The sequence below is a fragment of the Schistocerca americana genome, chromosome 7 (assembly GCF_021461395.2).
Source record: "Schistocerca americana isolate TAMUIC-IGC-003095 chromosome 7, iqSchAmer2.1, whole genome shotgun sequence".
Taxonomy (NCBI): Eukaryota; Metazoa; Arthropoda; class Insecta; order Orthoptera; family Acrididae; genus Schistocerca; species Schistocerca americana.
Window position 1 is genome coordinate 345,523,559 of NC_060125.1, and position 25,610 is coordinate 345,549,168.

The 25,610-nt window shown below is 43.7% G+C and overlaps 1 protein-coding gene across 4 annotated transcripts in view; it reads left to right on the forward strand.

Moving 5' to 3' along the window:
- The window catches only part of LOC124622096, a 303,051-nt gene that overhangs the window by 52,574 nt on the left and 224,867 nt on the right, over window positions 1-25,610 (forward strand). For 2 of the 4 annotated variants that reach the window (XM_047147691.1, XM_047147694.1), the window contains exon 1: window positions 19,765-19,871. The exons of the other annotated variants lie outside the window; for them this stretch is intronic. In XM_047147691.1, coding sequence (XP_047003647.1) covers window positions 19,851-19,871 — 21 coding nt within the window. In that variant the 5' untranslated portion in view covers window positions 19,765-19,850. Of the gene's footprint in view, window positions 1-19,764; window positions 19,872-25,610 lie in introns of those variants that run through there. 4 annotated transcript variants of the gene reach the window in all.

The following is a 25,610-nucleotide window of genomic DNA, read 5'->3' on the forward strand; positions in this document are numbered from 1 at the left end:
ATCTCTCCACTGTTGCATCTCTGGAAAAGTTCCCTACACTTTGCGAAAAATTTACGCATTTAACAAGAAGGTGGAGGTCTTCCATTTGTCAGCCTCACAACTTTTTCCTAAAAAGTTAAATTGTACCGCCATTTCTCCCTATAAAAGAGTGAAGCAAATTTTCATCTGAAGACATGCGCGGGAAAACGGGCTAACCTTCAAAAGTAAAACCTTAAGTGTTACCATCTGTTGCTGGGTGCGGGAACTATCAAAATTGACATTGGTTTCATCCCTAAATATCACGTTACAGTATCGTAATATGATATTTAGGGATGAGACCAGTGTCATTTTGACAGTTATCGTACCCAGCAACAGATGGCAACACTTATCTCTAAGTTTTTACATTTCAGGGTGAGCCCATGTCTCCATTTCTTCTCCCAGTTATGCTTCTTTGTATTTTCTTTTCTAAGTCAGTATCGCTACTTCCTTCCCATTTGCCTTCGTTAGTTACGTTTCTGCTTCTGTGTGGGGCCGCAGCCTCTAGAAATTTTATGAAGGAAAGCATGGCCTGTCGCACGGTGTATTGGTTTTTTTTTTTTTTTTTGCTATGTTCGCTGTGCTAGCGGCCGATTTCGAGAATCAGGTCATTAACAAGCGCCTAAAACAAAACATACCAACATTGAGCACACTATATCATCAGTACATACTTTAAAATGATGTGGCACATAATTGAAATTTATACTCTACAGCTGAGGTCACATTTTATGTAGTCGACATCCAATATTATGTGCGAATGAAAGTATGCCATTATATCTACATTGACACATGACAATATGTGTAAACTTGACATGTAAAATCAGCTGTAACACAAAGTTGCCAAAGACCTCCTTCATACCTGATGTCCACAACTATCGATTACGGCTTGGCAGAGAGGATTAATATCTCCTCTGGCAAACCAGAAAATACCAAGATATTTTACATTACGAACAGAAACATTTATAATTAAATTATGATACACAGATTACCATTACATAAGGTACAATGAAACTCCTGTTCTATTCAGGCACAACCGTTCCGTCAATTTTAGATTTACTATGAATGTCCAGGATGTATCGGTCTGAATAACGATAAAATAAATAAAAAATTTACGAAAAAATTGTGCCTGAATAGAATTGAAGATTCTTTGTTCCGTATGTTATATGTATGGTGTATTGCACTTCATGTATTGGTTAGCTCTTGTTTGTGACATAGCTGTTTCTGTTTGGAATGTAAAATATTTTGGCTTTTGTGGGGTGTCAGTGGGGATATTTATATTCTCTGGCAATCCGTAATCGAATGCTGTCGACATCATGTACGAAGGACGCCTTTCACAACTATGAACTACAGTTGATTTTAACCATCAGTTTACATACTGAGTGGCTATAGTTTACACTTATTGTCATGTGTCCATGTAGATGTAATGACGTGCTTTCATTCACATGTAAGGGAGGGTGTGGATTGTATAAAAGTGCGGTCCCAAGTGTGGAATAGAAATTTCCTAGTTGTGTGCCACATCATATGTGGTGCATCATGTGATGCTCATCCACCTATAAGTAGAGTTGCAGGCTTATGTCACATAAGTAACAAGATAGTTATTGTGTTTTTGTGAAATATCTACTGATGTTTTAGTGTGCTTCAAGTTGATGTATTTCATTTGAGGCGCTTGATAATGACGTAATTGTCCAAATCGGCCGATAGGAGAGCTAATGAAAAAATAAAAAAATGAAAACACTGCCTACTACGAACTATGCTTTCCCTCACTTATGTTTCTATCGCACATCTTGCTCCCTCTGTCAGCCCATGTCTCAAATCGATTACTGCCAGTGCGTATCGTTTGAATCTACCTGTTTTTAATTTATCTTACTTATTCTACTTTTCACAAACGAATATAAACTGTGTGTGTGTGTGTGCTTTTTTTGCACGTGTTGTCATAACATTGTGAGTTATAATGAATGTTACGTTAAATGTGAAGAATATCTGGTTATGTGTAGGGGAGGTTGTAAAGGATCTACCCTTATCAAGATAAAGAAAACCATAAAGCAATAAAAATAAAGTAAATGTATAGGAAGAACAAGGGAGAAAAATTTTCAGAATTCTGTAAGAAAAGATCTGAGTACATTTACCCATGACTATGTAACTCGTTGAAACTGTGTGTAATAAACGTCATGAAGTCAAGAACTCAGGCGTGTTTTACTCAAAACTGTGGGATGGTGTTAGTAGCGTCAGTAGATATATGAACAAAATAGTAAACTTTTGAATATTGGGCGTCAGTAGATATATGAACAAAATAGTAAACGTTTGAATATTGGGCTCCATAAGGTGCAGCGACCGCGGAATATAAAATTATAAAGAATGAAAGAAATTTGCCAAGGACAGTACTTCTACTTATGGCAGGTATCGGTTACAAAAATTCACCGATGATGACTGATATCAGTCGAAATCTATTTGCAACAACATAAATAAATTGTGTTTCCGCAACTGGTTACTATATTCTTTATAAAATAGTAAACTTTCCTCACTGGTTATTTTGTAGCATTTTTATCAGGTGAGTAGGGTTTCTATAGCAAACTACGAAGGTGATCGCTACTATGGAATGAGAAATAATATGTCAATTATGAACACGACAACAACATGTGTTTTGTTTCCTCGACATGACTGATTGATAGTAGACTATTTTTTCAGATTTCTAGCAGATATGACGTTTCCATTTGACGCACAGTATTTCGCCGGCTGGCGTACTCGTCTTCTCTCCACAATCTGAGCAGCGTTCTTAAAAGTTCACTTTTCACTAACTTCAACTAGACCTTTGTTAATACACAGTGTGTAAAATATTTGGGATCAGACGGGAGAGGACCCCAGAACGAGAGTTTTGGGATAATGTGCTAATGATCGGAAAGATCTTAATGGAACAAAAACGGCAGATGTTAAGGTAATTTCCGGAGTACCCCAAGCAAGTGTGATAGGACTGTTACTGTTTCAAAAATATGTATAATAGAAACTGTCAAAAGCTCTTTAAGACTGACCGCAGATGAAGCGGTTGTCTCTAGGAAATTGGCAACGCCAGAAGACACTATCTATATGCAGAGGGACCTTCAGAGGACTGATGAATGATGCAGGCTCTAGCAGTTGATACTGAACGTAAAAAATGTAACATATTGCGCACACATAGGAAATGCAGTCCACTTCTGTATTGCTAGAAACAGTATTTTCCACAAAATATCTAGGAGTAGCTATACAGATCTAGAGTGCATGGAATGACTACATGAAGCAATTAGTAGGATAAGCAGATGCCAGAGATTCATGGGAAGAATCTTAAGCAAGGAACTAATCCACGAAGGAAGTAGCTTAGAAGGTGCTTAGTTGACCGATTCTTGAGTATTGTTGGCCAATCTGGGAGTCTTATCAGATATAAGAGATAGAGGAGATCCAACCAAGAGTTGCGAGTTTCGTCACGGGATCGTTTAGTCGGCGTGAGAGCTGTACAGAGACAATTAACAAACTATGGCAGACGTTACAAGAGAGTAATGATAATTAAATCGAGACCATACACTGTCGACAGGCGTTGATATACATCAACGGGGACAGTTGAAAATGTGTGCCCTGACCGGGACTCGAACCCGAGATCTACTGCTTACATGGCAGACGCTCTTCATTTCAGCCACCGAGGGCACAGAGGATAGTGCGACTGCAGGAATTTATCTCTTGCGCGCTCCCCGTGAGACCCACATTCCCAACTTAACGTCCACATACTACATTCGTAGTGTCCCTGCCCATTACACTCATTACTCGCGGCAGACAATTTTACCGAGCCCGTAAGAGTTCGGGCAATGCGCGTGCATGCAGCACAGAAGAAGAAGGTCAATGGCCGGTTAGCCTTAACTGTATGAAGATGGTATCTGTTCTTTCGGACATGTTCGAAATAACAGATACCATCTTCATATATTACAAGAGAGGCGTTGTGCGTCATGGAGAGATTTACTATTGAAATTTCGAGAGAGCACTTTCCAGGAAGGGTCGGGTACATATTACTTCCTCCCACATATATCTTCCTAAATGACCAAGACGAGAAAATTCACGAAATTTGATCTAATACTGACGCTTAGCCACAGTCATTCTTCCCTGCGCCTTTCGCGAGAGGAACAGGGAATGTGGGATCAGTTAGTGGTATCAGAAATACCCTCCGCCACACACCGTTTGCAGAGTATACTGTAGATGTAGAAAGAATAGATTAGGCGGTAAATGGTACGAGTACATTGTTTGTATTATGGAGTGACGTTACTGAGCTGTACCTATAAAACACTAATCAGGCAGTTGCGATGTATATACGGAGTAGTTCCACCCACTAGTTTTTTTTTTCTTTATTTTTTTTTTCTTTATTGTATTTCAATTCCCCATCGGGGTGGGCTGGCAGCAGCATATGCGCTGCTCTTCAGCCGAAAGACATAGAACAAAACAATAGAAGACATTTAAAAACAGCAAAGGAGAGAAGAAGGCGAACATAGATATAAAAAGGGAGAACATCATGGAAGGCAATAGACAAAAAAACGGGGTGACTGTAAAATGGAGATAAAAAACTGTTTAAAAGTAGCACACACAAAAGCCACACACTGCGACGATTAAAAGAACACAAGACACAGTAAGACTGGAGCATAAAGGTGTTGACGGATGGCATAGCACATAACGTAACACTGACGGCGAACCTCAAGACAGTACACAATTAAAATCACACCTCTTGACGCACACGAGAAACAGCACTAAACACAACACTGATGTGGTACACTGATGATGATCAATACAGAGGATCTGCCAGGTTCAAGGAGATGAGGGAGACCTGAAGAAGGGAGGGAGGGGAAGAGATGGGGGAGGGGAATGGGGGGCACGCGGAAGAGGGCCAGGTAGGGAGGGATGTGGGAAGGAGAGAGGCAAGTATGGGGTGCAGGGTCTCAGGGGAGGGGGGGATGGAGGAAAATCCGCTCTGGGAGAAGGAAGAAAGAGGAGAAGGGGGCCCTGGGGAGTGGGGGGGGGGGGGGGGGAACAAGGCCGGGTTATAGTTGGAAGGAAGGGTATATGTCACGGCGAAGTTCGTCATCCGGGAGGGGGAGGCGTTGGAAATTGCCCTGATGAAGGAGATGGAGGGTGTGGAGGTGGAGAGACGGAGGGATACAGCGAGAGAGGCGCGGTAATGGGCGGGGGGTGGAGAGGAAGGAGGAAACCAGAGGGTGGGGGGGATCAACCCTGCGAACAATGTAAAGGATGCGGAGATGTTGGAGGAACAAGAGGAGGTGGGGGAAGGGGATCAGTTCATACAGGAGCCGTGTGGGGGAAGGAAGGCGGATACGGAAGGCAAGGCGGAGCGCATGGCGTTCAAGGATTTGGAGGGCCTTGTAAAAGCGGGTGGGGGCGGAGATCTAGGCGACGCTGGCATAACAGAGGATAGGACGGATGAGGGATTTGTAGGTGTGGAGGATGGTAGAAGGATGCAATCCCCATGTCCGGCCGGACAGGAGTTTCAGCAGGCGGAGGCGGGAATGGGCTTTCTGCTGGATGGTCAGGAGATGAGGGGTCCAGGTGAGGTGTCGGTCAAGGGTGAGGCCAAGGTATTTCAGGGTGGGGGTGAGTTGGATAGGACGACCATAAAGGGTGAGGTAGAAATCATGGAGACGAAAGGAGCGAGTGGTGCGACCTATGATGATTGCCTGGGTTTTCCACCCACTAGTTCCCTGACCTGCTTATTTAGCGTAACGCGCTGTTCCCTAGCTTGTGAGGGAGAAAGTTCGGCCAGACCCAGATCGTATCTGTGCTGTAGATTACGAGCCTGGATGGTACACAGAGCAGCGTGAATGTGATTTTAGGCGGTTTCCCACGCTCGTTTAGGTTAATTCTGGACTCGTCCGCAACTTACATATCGATAAACATATACCAACTGTTAAAATACAATAGTATTACTCACAGAACTAAGTTCAGACAATACACTGACAGATGGCGCTCACGACGTGCCTTCCTTAGGTAGATGACGAAGGCGGTGACAAGAATAGCATCCGGTCCTAAAATTAAATAAAAATAAGTTGCCCAAAACTGAGCCCGTATTATACAGGATTAACGCTTACGAGAAGAAAGAAAAAGAAGTTCCCTGTCTTGAACTACTCAGCTTGACTCTCTCACATCCTTTTCAGTTTCTCGTCATTTATTAGATGACTATAACTTCCTCTCCAGCCCCACTCCCCCACTGCCCCATCCTCTTCTCTCTCTTCCCTCCTCTCAGACTTAACCTCCCTTGGCGGGTCCCTCCCGAGAGCTTTTACTCTTTGTCGTGTGTTGTCCTTCTCGTTCAGTGATTTTAATAGTGCCTTCCTTCTGGTGTGGATTTGAATACTGTGGCCGACTCCTATCTTGTGCTTGTAACTTCGGTGTATTTTTCGTACTATGCACATCTCAAACTGTGTTCTAATCTTAATACGGCGTAATTTGAAACTATGTCTCACAATGAAACTCTGTGTAAGCTTATTTTTGTTAACCTATTATTATGTGCGTTTCCCCTTCTCATCGCGTTTTATACATGTATCGTTTCATCTTTTTTAATGCCAGTAATGTCCCTCGGCTGAGGAGTGACGGATTGTGCCGCTGCCAGCCCTCCCCTGCCCTGCCTATATGGGGCAGATGAATGAAATCGCAGTAAAGGGGAAAAAAGACTACCAGTCTGGTTTTAGGAAAGGTAAAGGTACAAGACAGGCAGTTCTGACATTGCGTTTGATAGTGGACGCAAGACTGGAGAAAAATCAAGACATGCACATTGGATTTGTCGACCTGGAAAAAGCAATCGACAATGTAAAATGGGGCAACATGATCGAAATTCTGAGAAAACTAGAAGTAAGCTGTGTGGAAACACGGATAATAAACATTGTGTACAACAACCAAGAAGAACAATGGTTCAAATGGCTCTGAGCACTATGGGACTTAACTTCTGAGGTCATCAGTCCCCTAGAGCTTAGAACTACTTAAACCTAACTAACCTAAGGACATCACACACATCCATGCCCGAGGCAGGATTCGAACCTGCGACCGTAGCGGTCGCGCGGTTCCAGGCTGTAGCGCCTAGAACCGCTCGGCCACTCTGGCCGGCCAAGAAGAACAATAAGACTGTATGACCAGCAGCTAAGTGCCCAGATTAAAAAGCATGTAAGTCAGGGATATAGTCTTTCGCCTCTACTGTTCAGTCTATAGTTCAAAGAGGCAATGATGGAAATAAAAAGAAGGTTCAAGGGTGAGATTAAAATGCATGGTGAAACGACATCAGTTGCAAGATTCGCTGAAGACATTCCTATTCTCATGGAAAGTGAAGAAGAATTACTGGATCTGTTGAATGGAATGTTCAGCCTAATGAGTAGAATATACATTGTGACTAAACTAGAGAAAGATCAAGGTAATGAGAAGCAGCAGAAATGAAAGTAGCGGGAGACGTAGCATCAAGTTGGTGATAACGAAATAGACGAAGTTAAGGAATTCTTTTTCCTTGGAAGGAGGACATGAAAAGCAGACTAGCATAGGCAAAGAGGGCATTCCTGACCAAGAGGAGTTTACTGTGTCAAACACAGGCTTTAATTTGAGGAAGAAATTTCTGAGAATGTACGTTTGGAGGAAAGCATTGTATACTAGTGAATAGTTTACAGTGGAAAAACCAGAACAGAAGAGAATCGAAGGGTTTGAGATGTGGTGCCACGGAAGAGTGCTGAAAATTAAGTGGACTGATAAGATAAAGAATGAGGAGGTTCCCCACAGAATCGGTGAAGAGAGGAACATATGGGAAACTCTGATAACAAGAAGGAGCAGGATGATGGTACTAGAGCGAGCAGTGGAGGCTAAAAATTGTACGGGGAGACAAAAATTTGAATACATCTAACAAATAACTGAGGACGTAGCGTACATGTGATACTGCGGAATGAAGAGGTTAGCGTAAGTGAGGAATTCGTAGCAGGTCACTAAAACCAGTCAGAAGACTGTTGACTCAAATAAGAGATGAATTTGTGCGTACGAATTTGGGACAGCTCATAGAAAGATGTCTGTTGTTATGCCGTACATCGCATGTTAGCTGCTTCAGCAGCGAGCGGTGATCCTTGAGATCCTAATGAACTCAGTGTCAGATACAGTCACAATATCCCTGCACGTTTTTTTTACATACTGCGACAACAGCGCCCCAACCGGATAGAAAGCTATACTTCTCAATACGATGTAGGATGAGACCGAATAGTTTCGTTTATGTTGGTTTGTATTACAGTTGTTTCAGTAAGGAGCTTATGTAGTGCCATAAAAATCGGGAATGACTAAAAAACAACGGCACATTTATTTTTCTTTAGATTCCTTAAAACTGCGGGAGGTATGGAACTATATATTACAGGGCACTTCATGTACGATTCTCTTGTAACCTACAGGCATTTAACGAAAACGTCGTTTTCTTTAGAAAAAAGGCAGAAAATACCAGAAGACCTGACATTTTGTAGAAAGGTGTCTATATCTTCTCAACAAAGTCTTAATTTTCTTCATTACATTTTCAGTTAAATCAAGCAAAGTGGAAAGTAAGAAATTTGTATGGAATGCCATATCTGCATTATTTAGCATACTAAATAAGCCACCACAGCTGTAGGTGAAGGTAAAACTACACAGACGTGATAATTGAAAGTCAAAAGCAATACAACTATTTCCCAGCACAGAAGATATCAATTCCATAATTATTGTTGCTATATTTGAGCCACAAACGGCAAGAACATTCAACACATTCGCTTTTGAAGTAAAAGTAATTACATTTACAAAAACAGTCGTGTGTTGGAAAGTCGAGCAAAGTGTAAGAATGTGCTAATCATTAGACTCCTAACAAAATAGTTACATGTGCCTATCGTAATAAGAACGGACAATATATGCTTATTCTGCATGAAATACGTCTTTACATCAGTGCCGGACTAAAACAGTGCGGTGCCTGTAGCAAATATTAAGATGAGGCTCTCGGTTTGCTTTAGGCCCCGAAGTATAGGATATAAAATAAAACGGAGCTCTACTTTGGATTAAAAACGATGAGGTACATTTCCTTTGAGGGTTATCGTTATACGAACATTTAAATTATAAATTCCTTTCTCAGCTAGAGAAAATACATTGTGTGTGTGAAATCTTATGGGACTTAACTGCTAAGGTCATCAGTCCCTAAGCTTACACACTACTTAACCTAAATTATCCTAAGGACAAACACACACACTCATGCCCGAGGGAGGACTCGAACTTCAGCCGGGACCAGCCGCACAGTCCATGACTGCAGCGCCCTTAGACCGCTGGGCTAACCCCGCGCGGCAGAAAATACATTGCCGGAAAAAATTAGTACTCCTGGAAAGACAACTCCGATTTTGATCCGATGACGGCCTATGCCACCCGCGGGATGGCAGATGTACTGAGAATGGTTTCAACGTCGTCCGCCAACAGATAGCATAGTGGTGTAACTACCAGAGCGCCGGCCGAAGTGTCCGTGCGGTTCTAGGCGCTACAGTCTGGAGCAGAGCGACCGCTACGGTCGCAGGTTCGAATCCTGCCTCGGGCATGGATGTGTGTGATGTCCTTAGGTTAATTAGGTTTAATTAGTTCTAAGTTCTAGGCGGCTGATGACCTCAGAAGTTAAGTCGCATAGTGCTCAGAGCCATAACTACAGAGCGCCATCAGTGTATACCCTTTAACAAGGAATGCTCACAGCTTGAAGGCTCAGTGTGGTGCAGACGTGTGAGAGAAGGCACGCAACCATCCACTGAGACGCACTCGTCCTTTCTACAGCCAACCGAGCGAGTCTGAAAGAGGTCAAACTGTGGCCTTCCGAGTGACGAGCGGTCCTTTCTGAGACTTGTCACACAAGTTAGTCGTGCTACATCAGCTGTGCAACGATTCTGGTATCAGTGGTCACGTGCACATTCCCACAACCGCAGACGAAGTTCTGGACTTAAGTGCAGGTCAGACGCCCACAAGGAACGTACACTACTGGCCATTCAAATTGCTACTCCACGAAAATGACGTGCTACAGACGCGAAATTTAACCGACAGGAAGAAGATGCTGTGACATGCAAATGATTAGCTTTTCAGAGCATTCATACAAGGTTGGCACCGGTGGCGACTCCTACAACGTGCTGACATGAGGAAAGTTACCAACCGATTTCTCATACACAAACAGCAGTTGACCGGCATTGCCTGGTGAACCGTAGTTGTGATGCCTCGTGTAAGGAGGAGAAATGCGTACCATCACGATTCCGACTTTGATAAAGGTCGGATTGTAGCCTATGGCGATTGCGGTTTATCGTATCGCGACATTGCTGCTCGCATTGTTCGAGATCCAATGACTGTTAGCAGAATATGGAATCGGTGGGTTCAGGAGGGTAATACGCAACACCGTGCTGAAACCAACGACCTCCGAAACCAGTCGATATGACAGGCATCTTATCCGCACGGATCGTGCAGCCACGTCTCGATCCCTGAGACAACAGATGGGGACGTTTGCGAGACAAAAATCATCTGCACGAACAGTTCGACGACGTTTGCAGCAGCATGGACTATCAGCTCGGAGACCTTGGCTGCGGTTACCCTTGACGCTGCATCACTGACAGGAGCGCCTACGATGGTGCACTCAACGACGAACCTGGGTGCACGAATGGCAAAACGTCATTTTTTCGGATAAATCCATGTTCTGTTTACAGCATCATGACGGTCGCATCCGTGTTTGGCGTCATCGCGGTGAACGCACATTGGAAGCGTGTATTCTTCATCGCCATATTGGCGCATCACCCGGCGTGATGGTATGGGGTGCCATTGGTTACACGTCTCGGTCACCTCTTGTTCGCATTGACGGCACTTTGAACAGTGGACGTTACAATTCACATGTGTTACGACCCGTGGCTCTACCCTTCATTCGATCCCTTCGAAACACTACATTTCAGCAGGATAAAGCACGACCGCATGTTGCAGGTCCTGTACGGGCCTTTCTGGATACAGAAAATGTTCAACTGCTGCCCTGGCCAGCAGATTCTCCAGATCTCTCACCAATTGAAAACGTCTGGTCAATGGTGGCCGAGCAACTGGCTCGTCACAATACGCCTGTCACTACTCTTGATGAACTGTGGTATCGTGTTGAAGCTGCATGGGCAGTTCAGCTGTACCTGTACACGCCATCCAAGCTCTGTTTGACTCAATGCCCAGGCGTATCAAGGCCGTTATTACAGCCAGTGGTGGTTGTTCTGGGTACTGATTTTTGAGTATCTATGCAACCAAATTGCGTGAAAATGTAATCACATGTCAGTTCTAGTATAATATATTTGTCCAATGAATACCCGTTTATCATCTGCATTTCTTCTTGGTGTAGCAATTTTAATGGCCAGTAGTGTATTATTGTGAGAGCAACTGTTGTAGACTGTACAGCTATCATAGGACTGATAAGGGAGCTTGTGAATTCAGACGTGTCGATACGAGTTGTTGTGAACTGGTTATTAGCAGTGGGACTAAGGGCACGTACACACGTAGCCCGTCTTCCGCTCGCGTCACTGCATCGACCTGCACGAGTGGTGCCGTCAGAGGATCACATGAAAGATGGAATGGCGTTCCGTGGCCTTCAGCAATGAAAGAAGATTCAGCTTCCACGCAAGTGATGGTTGCTAGCGTGTACGACGTAGACCTGGTGAGAACTGCCTCGTAAAGTAGATTCGTACAACACTCACTGGTCCCATTCCAGGCCTTATGGTCTGAGAAGCGATAAGTTACAACTCTCTTTCACCTTTGGTGTTTCTGGAGGGGACGCTAACCAGCTCTTGGTATGTGCAGAATGTTGTTAGACCCGTTCTTTTGCCGCTCTTGCAAGAGGAGGGTGATGTGCTGTTCCAACGCGATAATGCTCCCCCACACACTGCCCGGAAACTCAACGTGGTCTGCAAGATCTGCAGCAACTTTCCTGGCCAGCTCGATCTCCGGAATTGTCTCCAATCGAGCACGTGTGGAATGTAATGGGGCGAGCTGTCACTCGTGCGACTCATCAACTAACAACTTCTAAGCTACGTTGTAAGATGTCGTGGCCTCCTGACCTTCATTGCTTACATATTCCGCCCTCATAATCATATTCCGCACATCAAGATGCTTCATTCGAACCCAAACACGATAAGATAAAGTCAATGTTGTATGAGTTCATGTAAACGATATGCAAATAACTAATAAATCGCAAGTGCTCACCGCGGTTGAAATACTCGAGGCTGGCGTACACAAATACTTTCCAGACACGACGGTCACAGGAGATTTTAGTTCGAGAGAGGCAACCGCACGCCAGAATGACAGTCCCAACCCATCTACGTCGGTCGGTGGCCGCCCTTGGCGCGCACAGCGTTCGCTCGAGGGAAAGGAGGAACGACGCCGTGTTCGGCTTAAAAGCATATTCCGCTACATTGTGTGGGAGCGGCCAGCCTACGCATTCTTTACATATAGCACGCAGTTTCAGAGATTTTCACAGGGAGATGCAAAGGCCAAACGCCGATACTACGGATTTCCGGATTGGGCGCCTTAAACGAAACGTCATTCTCCTGTTTTAGAAGAGCAATGCTGATTGGCAGACGATATTTCTGACGCCTTGAGCTGAAGGAATAATGGAAGAGACTGAAAGATATACCCCTTCATGTCTGGCGTGGAGAGGCGCCGTTCCGCTGTCGCTCTTGGAGCGAGAACAAGTCTCTCCTCAGTGCTTCGCTGGGAGAGCACCTCTGTCGAGAGCGAATCGAAGTGCGACTCTCTATATTGAGTCCTTGCGATTAAGCGTTGTTCACTGTGTTGGCCGACACACTTATTGTGCGGTGTGAATGTACGGAGTTATAGTTAAACGCCTGCGAGCGAATTTTTGAGTGGCATCGTGGTGGACTGGTTATCTGACTGGTGTACCACGCCAATACTTAGACTAGGGGTGAACAGGAATCCTTGACTTCATCAAGGGGTAGGGAGAGTTTGATTGGCGAAGGTCAATCTAGATAGAACGAGAGTTTTCTTATTTGTCAGCAGCGAGCGGCGCAGACAGCAGTCATCGCAGCTTACGGTATTGTGCGCTACAGCTATTGCGAGCCCCATATTTCCTCCACAACAGTACACTTCACTGCATTTCACACGCGACAGCCTCGACCGCACCTAGCAACATTCTAAAGGATAATTATTCAAGTTGAGTAGGCGCGCCTCTCAGCCATTCTGCCAAGTCTATAACAATTAAACTTGGTATAGCAATTTCATTAGCGAATCCTATCCTTGAGAGGTAACTTCACATTCCAAAAAGAACCAGGATATAACTTGTTAATTTCATAACTAAAAGTGCTATTGTGATTTCTCAGAATTTTTGCAAAATAAATAACAATTTTCGTTAGTTTCATTTGTTTCTTACACTAACTAACACTACTCCAGTACCCAAGTATCCCACTAGTTACGTAAGAAATTTTGTGAATTTTTGTGTCATTTCCTTACAGCGTACGACTCCAGAAAATATTTATTGCTGAAAGTTTTTCAGGCATTTCTCTTTAGAACGTTAGGAGCGTCTGTCTGACTTCTGTAGTAGTGTGGGGGTGGAAATTGCATCTTGCAGGAGCCACAGGGTAAAGGGTACATCTCATATTAATCCGTTGCGCAGAATAACAGAATCTCAGATCAACCCCTCGCTCACAACGTGAACAGGTCGAGCATGCGTGGAATAACGTATCCCAGGACTGTATTCACCATCTGTAAGATCGACTGTATGCCAGAGTCAGCGCCTGCACTGGCGTCAGTGGAGGCTAAACCACATACTAATATGGGTGTTTCAGCATGGTATCTCAGAACGGCTTGTGCTACTGATCTGTAAATCTAGTCATTTCGTGTACTCCATATACACTTTTTCTTTCTTTATTGGGGCCTTTGTCCCGCTCCAGCGCGGGGCCGGCCTTAGTATTACGGATTTGGCAGTGTAAGTGCCCTTCCTGCCATCGCCCAGAACACCCTGGGTCGTAAGTAGTGTATCCCAGCTGTCTGCATTTAGTGTAAGTCGCGAAACAGTGCGAACGTTTTCAAATGTCTGTGAGTCGTGTAACTGAGGCAGAACCTGGGGACCAGCCCAGTTATCCTCAAGTGGGGTATGGAAAACCGCCGAAAAACCACATCCAGGCCCGCCCGCTGGGCGGATTTCATCTGGGGCCGGCGCTCCTGCTCGAGTCCAGGAAGCAGCGCATTAGTGCTCTCGGCTACCCTGGCAGGTTGTACTCCATATGCGCTGTTGCAACAATAAATCTTTAGTGGAATGGAAACCCCTAAAAGGGTGTACTAATTCTTTTTCCGGCGGTGTATAAACGCTTCGTAGCTGCAGTCACCTTTTTTAAATGCAAATTTGAGCAAAGTAATAAAGTTGATACGATGGTTGAAATAAGTCACCGTCATTAATTTATTGTGCTTCTTTCTAACGGTTACTGCCCCGATACCTTTCTATGCGTCATAGACGTAAAAGATATGGCGATGACTTCATAACAGCGCAGTTAGTCAGCGTTAAAGACACGCAGTGCTCTGCCTCGAGCTCCGCCAACCATCATTTTTAAGATGTCAGTGTCACGTTAGTCATACATGACGCACTACTGCACAGGTAAGGCTAAACGTCATAACATTATACTGGCCCATCCTACGTGCTATCATTTGACTCAGACGGTATCCTTATTCTTCCAGCATACAACGAGAACACGCAGCACCTGTAAAACCATTCCAATTCATTTAAATTTTTCTGAGTCGTGGGTGAATAATTATGTTTATGTCTCGTTCGGCACATGAACGCCGCGTAGTCTTGTAAATTGATCGAGCAGTACAGCGTAGTCTGGTTTGGAGAAGAACCAGAACAAAGGTCTCCATCGAAAAATACAGATAAAAGTTGACAGCTTCAAAGGGCGTTGTTAGGTGGCGACGAAACACGCAGACTCAAAATATGACTCGGAATTTAAGTCGCACTACTATACATATTCCTAGTCGAAGTCACTGTTGTAAGCCACTCCGTAATGAATAGCTGTATTAGCCTGTAGCAAAAAGAGATGATACTGACTCAAAGACAATAAAAAGAATACCCATCCACAAGAAAGAAAGTTAACAAACATCACGTCGTAAAAATGAGTCCATTCACATGAAAATAAAGACACTTGAGGATATTTGAAATCCCTACCCACTCACTGGACTAAAAAAAAAAAAAAAAAATAAAAAAAAAAGGGAAGCACAGAGGAACAAGCATACTCGCTATAAGCAGGGCGGCAGGGCCGTAGTTATCTTATGCAGCAGTTAGCTTATGAAATATGGAAACTACAAAACAAAAAGATCGTCATAGGAAAATGTACCGATATTTTATAAGTAAAGTGCGATCTCTAATCTAGGGCCAGATAAGAGGAAGCGAAGGTTCAGTCGTGAATGTACGACCTCTATTCTATGGCCAGATGAGAGGAAACAAAGGTTCAAAAGTAAAAGTGAATTACTGTAAGTAGTGATTTATTAATGTAAAAATTGTGACGTGAACTATTTTGTAATATACACCGTCGGTCACTCTGATGTGACCACCGCCTACGTTCGACGTCTGCTTGTAAGAACTACTCACAGACGGCAGGTGGCAGAACAAGTGGTGAACGGTATATAAAACTCGTCGAGGAGGAGGGGGGGGGGGGGCGGCGAGCAAAACTGTGCAGTCTTGTAATGCGGAGACGGATACATATATCTGGCGTCAAATAGGACATACACAGTGACTTTCGAGTCAGGAGTGGAAGCATTTCCGAAACGCCTAAGTTTGTAAACCGATAGCGTGCCGCCGTGGTTAAAGTATAGCGTGCATGGCACAATGGCGCTATCCTTGGCAACTGCCGTGCACTGCGGGCCGTACATGACAGGGGTGAACGATGGCTGAGGAGATGTGTACGGGCGAACAGACGTGCAACTGTTGAGCAACTGACCGCCCAGTTGAACCAAGGGGCTATCAACAATGTCTCCTGATCGATCACTCAGCGGAAGTTCCTGAGTGTGGGCCTCCGCAGCAGTTGCCTTGTTCATGGACCCATGCTGTTCATCGGAGACGCATTGTGGAATTTGCACGCCAGTACCGCATCTGGACATTCGCTGGGAGGTGACAGGTGGCCTTGAATCACGTTATGCTGCATCGGACCAAAAGGAAACACTCTGCAAGAATCGTTGGAAGGGTCTGAGCAGGAGGAGGAAGCGTTATGGTCCGGGAAATGTTTTCGTGACACTCTAATGGTGGTTGCGTCATTCCAAAAGGCACAATGGATCAAACAAGTATGTATCTAACGTTGCGGACCATATCCAGTCCTACGTGCAGCTTGTTTTCCCTCGGCACGACAGTACTTACCAGCAGAACAAATGGTTCAAATGGCTCTGAGCACTATGGGACTTAACATCTATGGTCATCAGTCCCCTAGAACTTAGAACGACTTAAACCTAACTAACCTAAGGACGTCACACAACACCCAGTCATCACGAGGCAGAGAAACCCAGCAGAGCAATGCAACGTGCCAGACAGTTCGCAGTGTACGTGCGTGGTTCTAAGAGCACTAGAATGAGTTTACCGTACCCCCTGGCCACCAATATCCGCGGATTTAAACTCAATCAGCAATCTGTGGGACCATCTCGATCGGGCTGTATGCGCGCCAGTCCTCAACCGAGAAATCTAACGCAGCTAGCCACGGCAGTGGAGTCGGCATGGCTTCAAAAAGGGACACTTTAAACTGACTGGACAGTGTAAAATTACCACTGAAAGAAAGCAGATAATTTAATTAAAAACCCTTATGCAACTCATCCATTATTTCTTCCGCTGAGTATTTCGCAATACCATTTATGAAAGAAGCAGAAGGAAGAGAAGGAGATTAGGATTTAACCTCCCGTCGCCGATGTCATCAGAGTTGGAGCATGTTATCAGTTAGGTTAATGAAGGAATGCAGCCGTCTCCTTTTCGAAGAAATCATCACGCATTCACCTTACTTATGTAGGCGTGCTACGAAAAAACTAAACCAGTACACTCGACAGAGATTTGGACACTGCTCCTCGCGAATGCAAGTCAAATAATAGTTGTCCTAAAGACACGAGAAAATGCTTCTCATAAACGGATTCAGTTTAAGTCTTTAACGCCACGGTAGATGAACGATGTGTTGGTAGTATTTGACCAAATAGTTTTTACTTATTATTTCGTCGTGCTGTTAATTATATTGGACAAACTGTTCGGCATAGTAGTTTATATGGCTAGCAGGTAATGTATACAGACTGAAGAGGAGGTTGTGTATTGCGGGTCGTATAATAGACCGGTAAGCATAATTTCTAACCTGGAAATCTGCAGTATTAACATTATGTTTATTTAGAGCTGTCGCCCTCCAACATAATAATTGCTTTGCCGTAACACTGTTCTGTGGAATCGAGTGAGGAGGCGCAATGGTTAGCACAAAGGATTCGCCTTCGGGAGGACGACGGTTCAAAACCGCATCCGGTCATACAGCTATAGGTTTTCCATGGTTTCTCTAAGCCAGTTCAGGCAAATGTCGGACGGTTCCTTTCACAATGGCACAGCCAATTCTCTTACCCAGCCATTCGTAATCGGAGTCTGTGTTTATTCCCTGGTGACGGTGCTGTCGACCGGACGTTAAACTCTAGTCTTCCTCCCTTGTTCTGTGGGACACCCTCACTTTCGAATGATAACGATTGTCTGGTGAATTGAGTTATCCTGTCACGTTTCATAAAGCAAGGTCAGTGCTTTTATGCTAGCCAAATCAAGACACAAAGCCAAAGCTGCAAGCAGACTGATGACATACATTTTCGCTCTTCGTATTATCCAGATATTTTAATGAAAGAAGTCATAAAAAAAACATTGTGAATGAAGATTTATAGACTTGACTTCAGGGAAAGTAGTGTTAAGTCTACAGATAAAGGAAGGATGGAACATTTTTAGATAGCGGAACAGGTAATGGAAGAATTACCGGTCATAAATGTGCATATAGAAACGGTTTCCAATATCAGATTTTGCAGACGATGTTAACATGTGAAAAAATGAGAAAAAAGTAGAGCGGTTGAGCATTATTAGTTTGACTCTTTTCTGTGAAACAATGAGTTTAATTTGTTTCTTGCATTATATTTATGAATTATTTTCAAATAATATCTGATTGTTTACAGCGAATTTCAGAAGAGAGTAAAATATTGTGTGGCCGTTGCTAGTATACCTAATTTTAGACTGTTGCCTGCAAGAAGTTCGGTCCACCACCGTAGCTCAGTGGTCAGCATACGGAGGACTCAGGTTCGCTTCCCGGTTATGTCAAGGATTTTTCATTGGTGGGAGGACTGGACCAGGTTGCACTCAGCCTCATCTTGCCAATGGAGGAGCTACTTGAGTGAGAAACAGCGGCTCCAAGGTCAAGAGAGCCGACAACGGGCTGGTGAGCGGTGTACTGACTTCATGACCCTCTGTACCCCATTAAATGGCGTCATTGGCTGAGGATGGCATGGCGATCGGTCGGCACCGATTGGCCCGTCTGGGCCAGAAGGCGGAGCATGAAGTTCGAGGATGGTTGTCGCATATCATCCTTAAGAACGTTTCTGTGCAATGAATGTTTTGTTTCTATGCTAGGAGTTCTAATGGTTCCATCACCAAATCCACTAACTACACATAGAGCAAAAGTTGCTGAAACCAAGCTTTTGAAAAGATCTATAATATGTGATTTCCAATTGAAGTTCTGATAAATACGCGCACCTGGCAATTTTGTATGATCAGTTTTACATATTTCCTTCCCTCCTGTGCTGTATTGTTATTGATGATCATACTGGGTGGGTATAATTAAAGTCCATTGTAGGTTGTAATTATCGTATGGCATTGAAACTTGGTAGGTATTCTAATGCATTAATGCAGAACCGATTTACGCTGAAAAATAAATTAGTTCCAATTTTGGCCACCAGGTGCAAATCGGGCGCTGTGCAGCTTCTCATCGATGTCCCCGGTGCTCATATTAAACAAAGTCGTAAATAATAATGACATAAACATTATGCCTTTCTCACTTGTTGACCTTTTCTGCCTACGTCCTGTTCCTAACCCATTACATCTGGACACATTTCTACAATTCTTTCTTATATTCACAGCGCCAGATTTGCACCTGGTGGCCAGAATTGCAACTTTTTTTTCTTCAGTGTTACTCGGTTGCACATTAATACATTACAGCGTCCATAAAGTTTCGCTGCCATACCATAATCACAGCTCACAGTGAACATCTGCGAATAACTGCACTTTAGTTATACCAGCCGGCATATCCTGCATTGCACAGAATCGAATTAAAAGCGGTTTTACTAAAAGAAGAGGTGGACTGTTTACTGAGAAACAACCAGTAATACTTTTGACTATTTTACAGCTCTGTTGGGCTTGATTATCACGCTTGCACAATCAGAAAACAGCACTATTTCACGTCCCTCCGAAACTATCGATCGCTGTAATATCCGTCGTCAGCGTCTAGTTTTAGTTTCTAGCATATCAGTCTAACGCGCAGCTGTAGTACCAGTAGATCCGGAAGCCCGAAGGGCAGCCACCTGGCATTTACAGTCGCGTCGGTGCACTACTGCAGTCGCGCGTGCGCTACTTGCAGGTGACGTAATGCTACGTCGCTACGACGCGCCAGATCTGCGTTGCGCGGTAGAGTGGCGGTGGGGGGGGGGGGGGGGGAGGGAAAGGAGGAGGGGTGGCTCCGCCACTAGAGACGGTCAGTCGCCGTTCGTGAACCGTGCAGCACACGTAGAACTCTGCGGTCAGCCTTTGCCTTGGGGACATCATGAAAGTTCCACAGCAGAACGTAAGTTACTTCGTCGGTTTTTTATTCACTGCTGTCCTCAGTAACTGTCCTCACATATCAAATACTTGTCATTATTCCACAACTGCGATCGAAGATCTGATACGTCCAGCGTCTTGGCTGTACCTGTGTACAACACTAAATCTTTTTCCATCTCCTTCTCCATTTCAGCTACACAACTCAGTAACAAAGTGCACACTAATCTGCGACATATCCATTGCTACTCTGCACTGAAGAGGAGATCTGTCATCATCGCCTTGCTTCCTTCTCGGCGTATTCCAGCTGTTTGCCTTCTGTGAAACAGTAAACCAGTCTCTCTGTCATATGTTCACCACTGTACATGTCGTCATTATGTCCATATATTTCTGCTAAGCATATCCTATTATTTCTCATTCTTCCCCAGTCCAGTCAACTTCTCTATATCTGATTCCTTGCACACCGCTGCCATACATTTCTGTTGGATGTTATTACATTAAACATAAACATAATAAAGAAAGCGCTCAAAAATGTTAATAAGACTGACATTTCATAAATTCCATACTTTCATTGATATATGTATTGTTTATAGTATTATTATTATTAATATCTTTTTTACTGGTCACGTACTATTCGTATTACAATCTCAATTGATAGAAATTGTCTTGTTGGATATAAGAAAGTGTTGGAGGCCCCTCTCTCGCCAAGTGAAACAAATTCATAAATAAAATGACGTAAGGACCGACAACTGAGTAATGGCAATGATACTCCTCCATAGCTACTGTCGTATTGGAAGCAGACGGCAGCGACTTCTTTCCTCATAGTCATTTGTTTCCATTTCCGTATTCCGCAACAGAATTATTACCCCGAAAATATTTGTCACCATGAAAGACTAACTATTAATATTAATGTTTATATTTGGTTACGTATTGCTGAATTACTGACTTTTTGTTTGTTAAAACACGAAACACTGTAACATATTACACAACGCATCAGAATAAAACTGCACGACTATTCTGTTAATACTGACACCCACTATGCAGTAACGTGCTCTAAGAATTATGTTTAGTGGATATGCATACTGGGTGTCCCAGAGGGAAGGTCAATATTCAGTGATACGACAGGAACGATCATTCAAAGCAAAGAAGTCTAGTAAACATGGGATTTAAATGCATGTATTAAGAGCCAAGAGCAGTTCTTCATCCTCGATACTGTGAAAGACGTCTCTCCTATTGCAAGCTCTTTGCCTTCCAAACTTTGCGAGGAGGCGGTATGGACCGAAACAAGAAAAAAAACTGTGTAGTAAACATATTCTAAAATGCATAACTTAGGAGCTTTGAGCACTTGTTCAGTAGAAGAGGTGTGTTTCACAGTAGCGAAGATGAACAAGTGCTGATACCTCTTAAGGTATGGTGTTTAGAGCTCATGTTTACTGGACTTCTTTTTTTTCTGTTCCATACTTCCAATTTTCAAAATATGAAAAGCATAAAGCTGGCAATAGAAGATGCGTATCAGAGTATGGAAGAAGAGCTCATAGCTCTTACCATATTCATTTTGGAGCCCATGTTTATTACATTTTTTTGGTTCGAAAAATTGCTCTCTCATAGCCCTGGACACTGACCATTCCTCCTGGGACACCTTGTATATACATAGGGGGACACAGCTAAACTGTTCCTCTCAAATGTTTCCGAAACGTGTCAGATTCACAATTCTGTTTCCACCTACATGAAATGTGAGGAAGTCTTGAATAAATGACATACTTATAGTCTCTTTTCACTGCCATATTATTTACATCGATACCGGGATCGGTTTCGCTTTGTTAACTGGCACTGCTCTTAGTGCCGTAGTTTTTTTTTTTTTCATTTTTTTTTCATTTTGTGTCCAAAGAGTGATCGCCTTTGGCGATTTTTTCTTCCGGAGTGGGAAGGTGTGAGAAATGGTTTCACTTTATTGTGTATTCGCTTGCAGAGGGGCTTGTATTTGTGCCAATGTTGTGGTAGGGCCTGGCCTACATTCGCAAGTTGGCGATATTTCCCCGATACTCGTCTAATTTGTGAAAAAGACGAGTTGACTGGTGTTTTATATTCTCAGCGATATATTTTTCTCCAGTCAGTTCGTCTATTTCTTTCGTCCTGGCCCACCGTGGGGCGCCTAGACTCCACTTCAAACATCTGTTTTGTAATAGTTGCAAACTACGTATATTAGAGTCACATGTTGTTCCCTAAGACGTCGAGCCGTACAGCAGGGAGGGTTGTACCGTTGCTCTATAAAGTTTCAATTTCGTTGACGGGTTTAGATTCCTGCTCGTGAAAAACGGCATGAGTGCCCTGATCATCATAACTGCCGTAGTTCTACAAGAGACGAATTCAGTGGCGTTTCACTATTAAAAATTCGATTGCTCGTTTTGAAACAATTACAATATTCAGAAATTAGGTTTTATCTATTCTGAAAGTGGAATCGATTGCTGTCTTATGCGGAAGTATGTTATTTCATTCACAGAAAAGGAAATACGTCTCGCCGGACAAGGAAGAAAGAGTGTTGCACCGGCGCGGTACCGGTATAAAAGGAGCACAAAGGAAATGGGGCTTTCATTCTGTCAGCGTCGTTCACGTGTGCCGACTGCTGGTTACTCTGAAAAAAGTAAATGTCTTTCACACACCAACAGAAACGAGACGTGCTACTTCTTCAAGGAGAATACAGAAGGAACGTAAAGAGGAGCAGTTGAGCTGTACTCACGACGGTGTCCCGTCAAACGGTACCCAGCAGGAATGACAGTTCAGCGGATGGACAAAAAATTGTTTAGGTACGGCACTGGAATACCATACAGAGCAAACATGCAATGAGCGAACTGAATGAAACACAAGTTCTGGCAGCTGTTGTTCATTATCCATACGGTAGCTCCAGGGAAACTGCGAGTGCCTATGGAATAAGTCAGCCCGGGGCTGTTCACGTCTTCTGCTCGTACCGTATGTCACTCCACCAGCAAATCAACCAGTGGGACTGCAGAAGACGCATTGAATACTGCCACTCGGTTCTGATGTGACATCAAGACACTAGGTTACTTCTTCATCGAATTCTCTTTTTTTTTTTTTTTTTTTCTTTATTGTATTTCAATTCCCCATCGGGGCGGGCTGGCAGCAGCATATGCGCTGCTCTTCAGCCAAAAGACATAGAACAAAACAATAGAAGACATTTAAAAACAGCAAAGGAGAGAAGAAGGCGAACATAGATATAAAAGGGGAGAACATTATGGAAGGCAATAGACAAAGAAAAAAAAACGGGGTGACTGTAAAATGGAGATAAAAAACTGTTTAAAAGTAGCACACACAAAAAGCCACACACTGCGACGATTAAAAGAACACAAGGCACAGTATGACTGGAGCATAAAGGTGTTGACGGATGGCATAGCACACAACGTAACACTGACGGCGAACCTCAAGACAGTACACAATTAAAATCACACCTCTTGACGCACACGAGAAACAGCACTAAACACAACACTGATGTGGCACACTGATGATGATCAATACAGAGGATCTGCCAGGTTCAAGGAGATGAGGGAGACCTGAAGAAGGGAGGGAGGGGAAGACATGGGGGAGGGGAATGGGGGGCGAGCGGAAGAGGGCCAGGTAGGGAGGGATGTGGGGAGGAGAGAGGCAAGTATGGGGTGCAGGGTCTCAGGGGAGGGGGGGATGGAGGAAAATCCGCTCTGGGAGAAGGAGGAAAGAGGAGAAGGGGGCCCTGGGGAGGGGGGGGGGGAACAAGGCCGGGTTATAGTTGGAAGGAAGGGTATATGTCACGGCGAAGTTCGTCATCTGGGAGGGGGAGGCGTTGGAAATTGCCCTGATGAAGATCGAATTCTCGTTACGGCGAGGCTGTCTTTATAAATCATGAAAAGCTGGATGTAGGAAATGTGCACTGTTCGGCCAACAGGAATTTGCACCGATAGGGGCAGGTTGAGCAACAGACGCGGTGGAGTGGGACCATTTGAGCGGAATTATTGATGACTACGTGACTGCTTTTTACTTCATTGAAGTAAAAAAAAAGTCGTCAAAACTGTAAACTTCAGGCACAGCTCATAGAGGGCGCCATACGCAAAACCGATGTGTACTGTGAAACCAACATATAATTTTGCGACAGTAATGGTTGAACTGTGTAAGCATTCACTTGAACACGAACAACTGCTACAATTCCGCACTGGTATGTAATGTTGACATTAAAAGACAACGATGTGATGGACTTATAACTTTTGTAAATCACATTTTAATATATACTCTTGTATTAGTTTTAGCATTGATAATGATCTGACACAGGTCGAAATCTGATCTGGGTTGTGACTATAAATGTCATATTAAAGCAACTTAATTCTACGACTGATTACTGCTCTATCTAACTGAATAAAAAAAAAATACAGTTTCTTACCGAAGTGCTGTGGAGTCTCCTAGAGCAAGTACCACTTGAAATATATACATCTACATTTACATCTACGTGATTACTCTGCTATTCACAGTGAAGTGCCTGGCAGAAGGTTCAATGAACCACCTTCAAGCTGTCTCTCTACCGTTCCACTCTCGAACGGCACGCGGGAAAAACGAGCACTTAAATTTTTCTGTGCGAGCGAGCCCTGATATATTTTATTTTATCGTGATGATCATTTCTCCCTACGTAGGTGGGTGCCAACAGAATGTTTTCGCAATCGGAGAAGAAAACTGGTGAAATTTCATGAGAAGAACCCGCCCCAACGAAAAACGCCTTTGTTTTAATGATTGGCACTCCATTTCACGTATCATGTCTGTGATACTATCTCACCTATTTCACGATAATACAAATCGAGCTGCCCTTCTTTGTACTTTTTCGATATCATCCGTCAGTCCCACCTGATGCGGATTCCGTACCGCGCAGCAATACTCCAGAATAGGGCGGACAAGCGTGGTGTAAGCAGTCTCTTTAGTAGACCTGTTGCAACTTCTAAGTGTTCTGCCAATGAATCGCTGTCTTTGGTTTCCTCTACCAAAAATATTATCTATGTGATCGTTCCAATTTCGGTTATTTATAATTGTAATCCCTAAGTATTTAGCTGAATTTACAGCCTTCAGATTTGTGTGACTTACGCGTAATCGAAACTCAGCGGGTTTCTTTTAGTACTCATGTGAATAACTTCACACTTTTCTTTATTCAGGGTCAATTGCCACTTTTCGCACCATACAGATATCTTATCTAAATCATTTTGCAAGTCGTTTTGATCATCTGATGACTTTACAAGACGGTAAATGACAGCATCATCTGCGAACAATCTAAGACGGCTACTCAGATTGTCTCCTACGTCGTTAATATAGATCAGGAACAATAGAGGGCCTATAACACTTTCTTGGGGAATGCCGGATATTACTTCTGTTTTAATCGATGACTTTCCGTCTATTACTACGTACTGTGACCTTTCTGAAAGGAAATCACGAATTCATTCGCATAACTGAGGCGATACTCTGTAAGCACGCGGTTTGGTTAGAAGACACTTGTGAGGAACGGTGTCGAAAGCCTTCTGGAAACCAAAAAATGTGGAATCAATTTGACATCCCCCGTTGATAACACTTATTACTTCATGAGAATAAAGAGCTACTTGTGTTTCACAAGAACGATATTTTCTGAATCCTTGCTCACTACGTGTCAATCGTTTTCTCCGAGGTACTTCATAATGTTCGAATACAGTATATGTTCCAAAACCCTACTGCAAATCGACGTTAATGATATAGGCCTGTAATTCAGCGG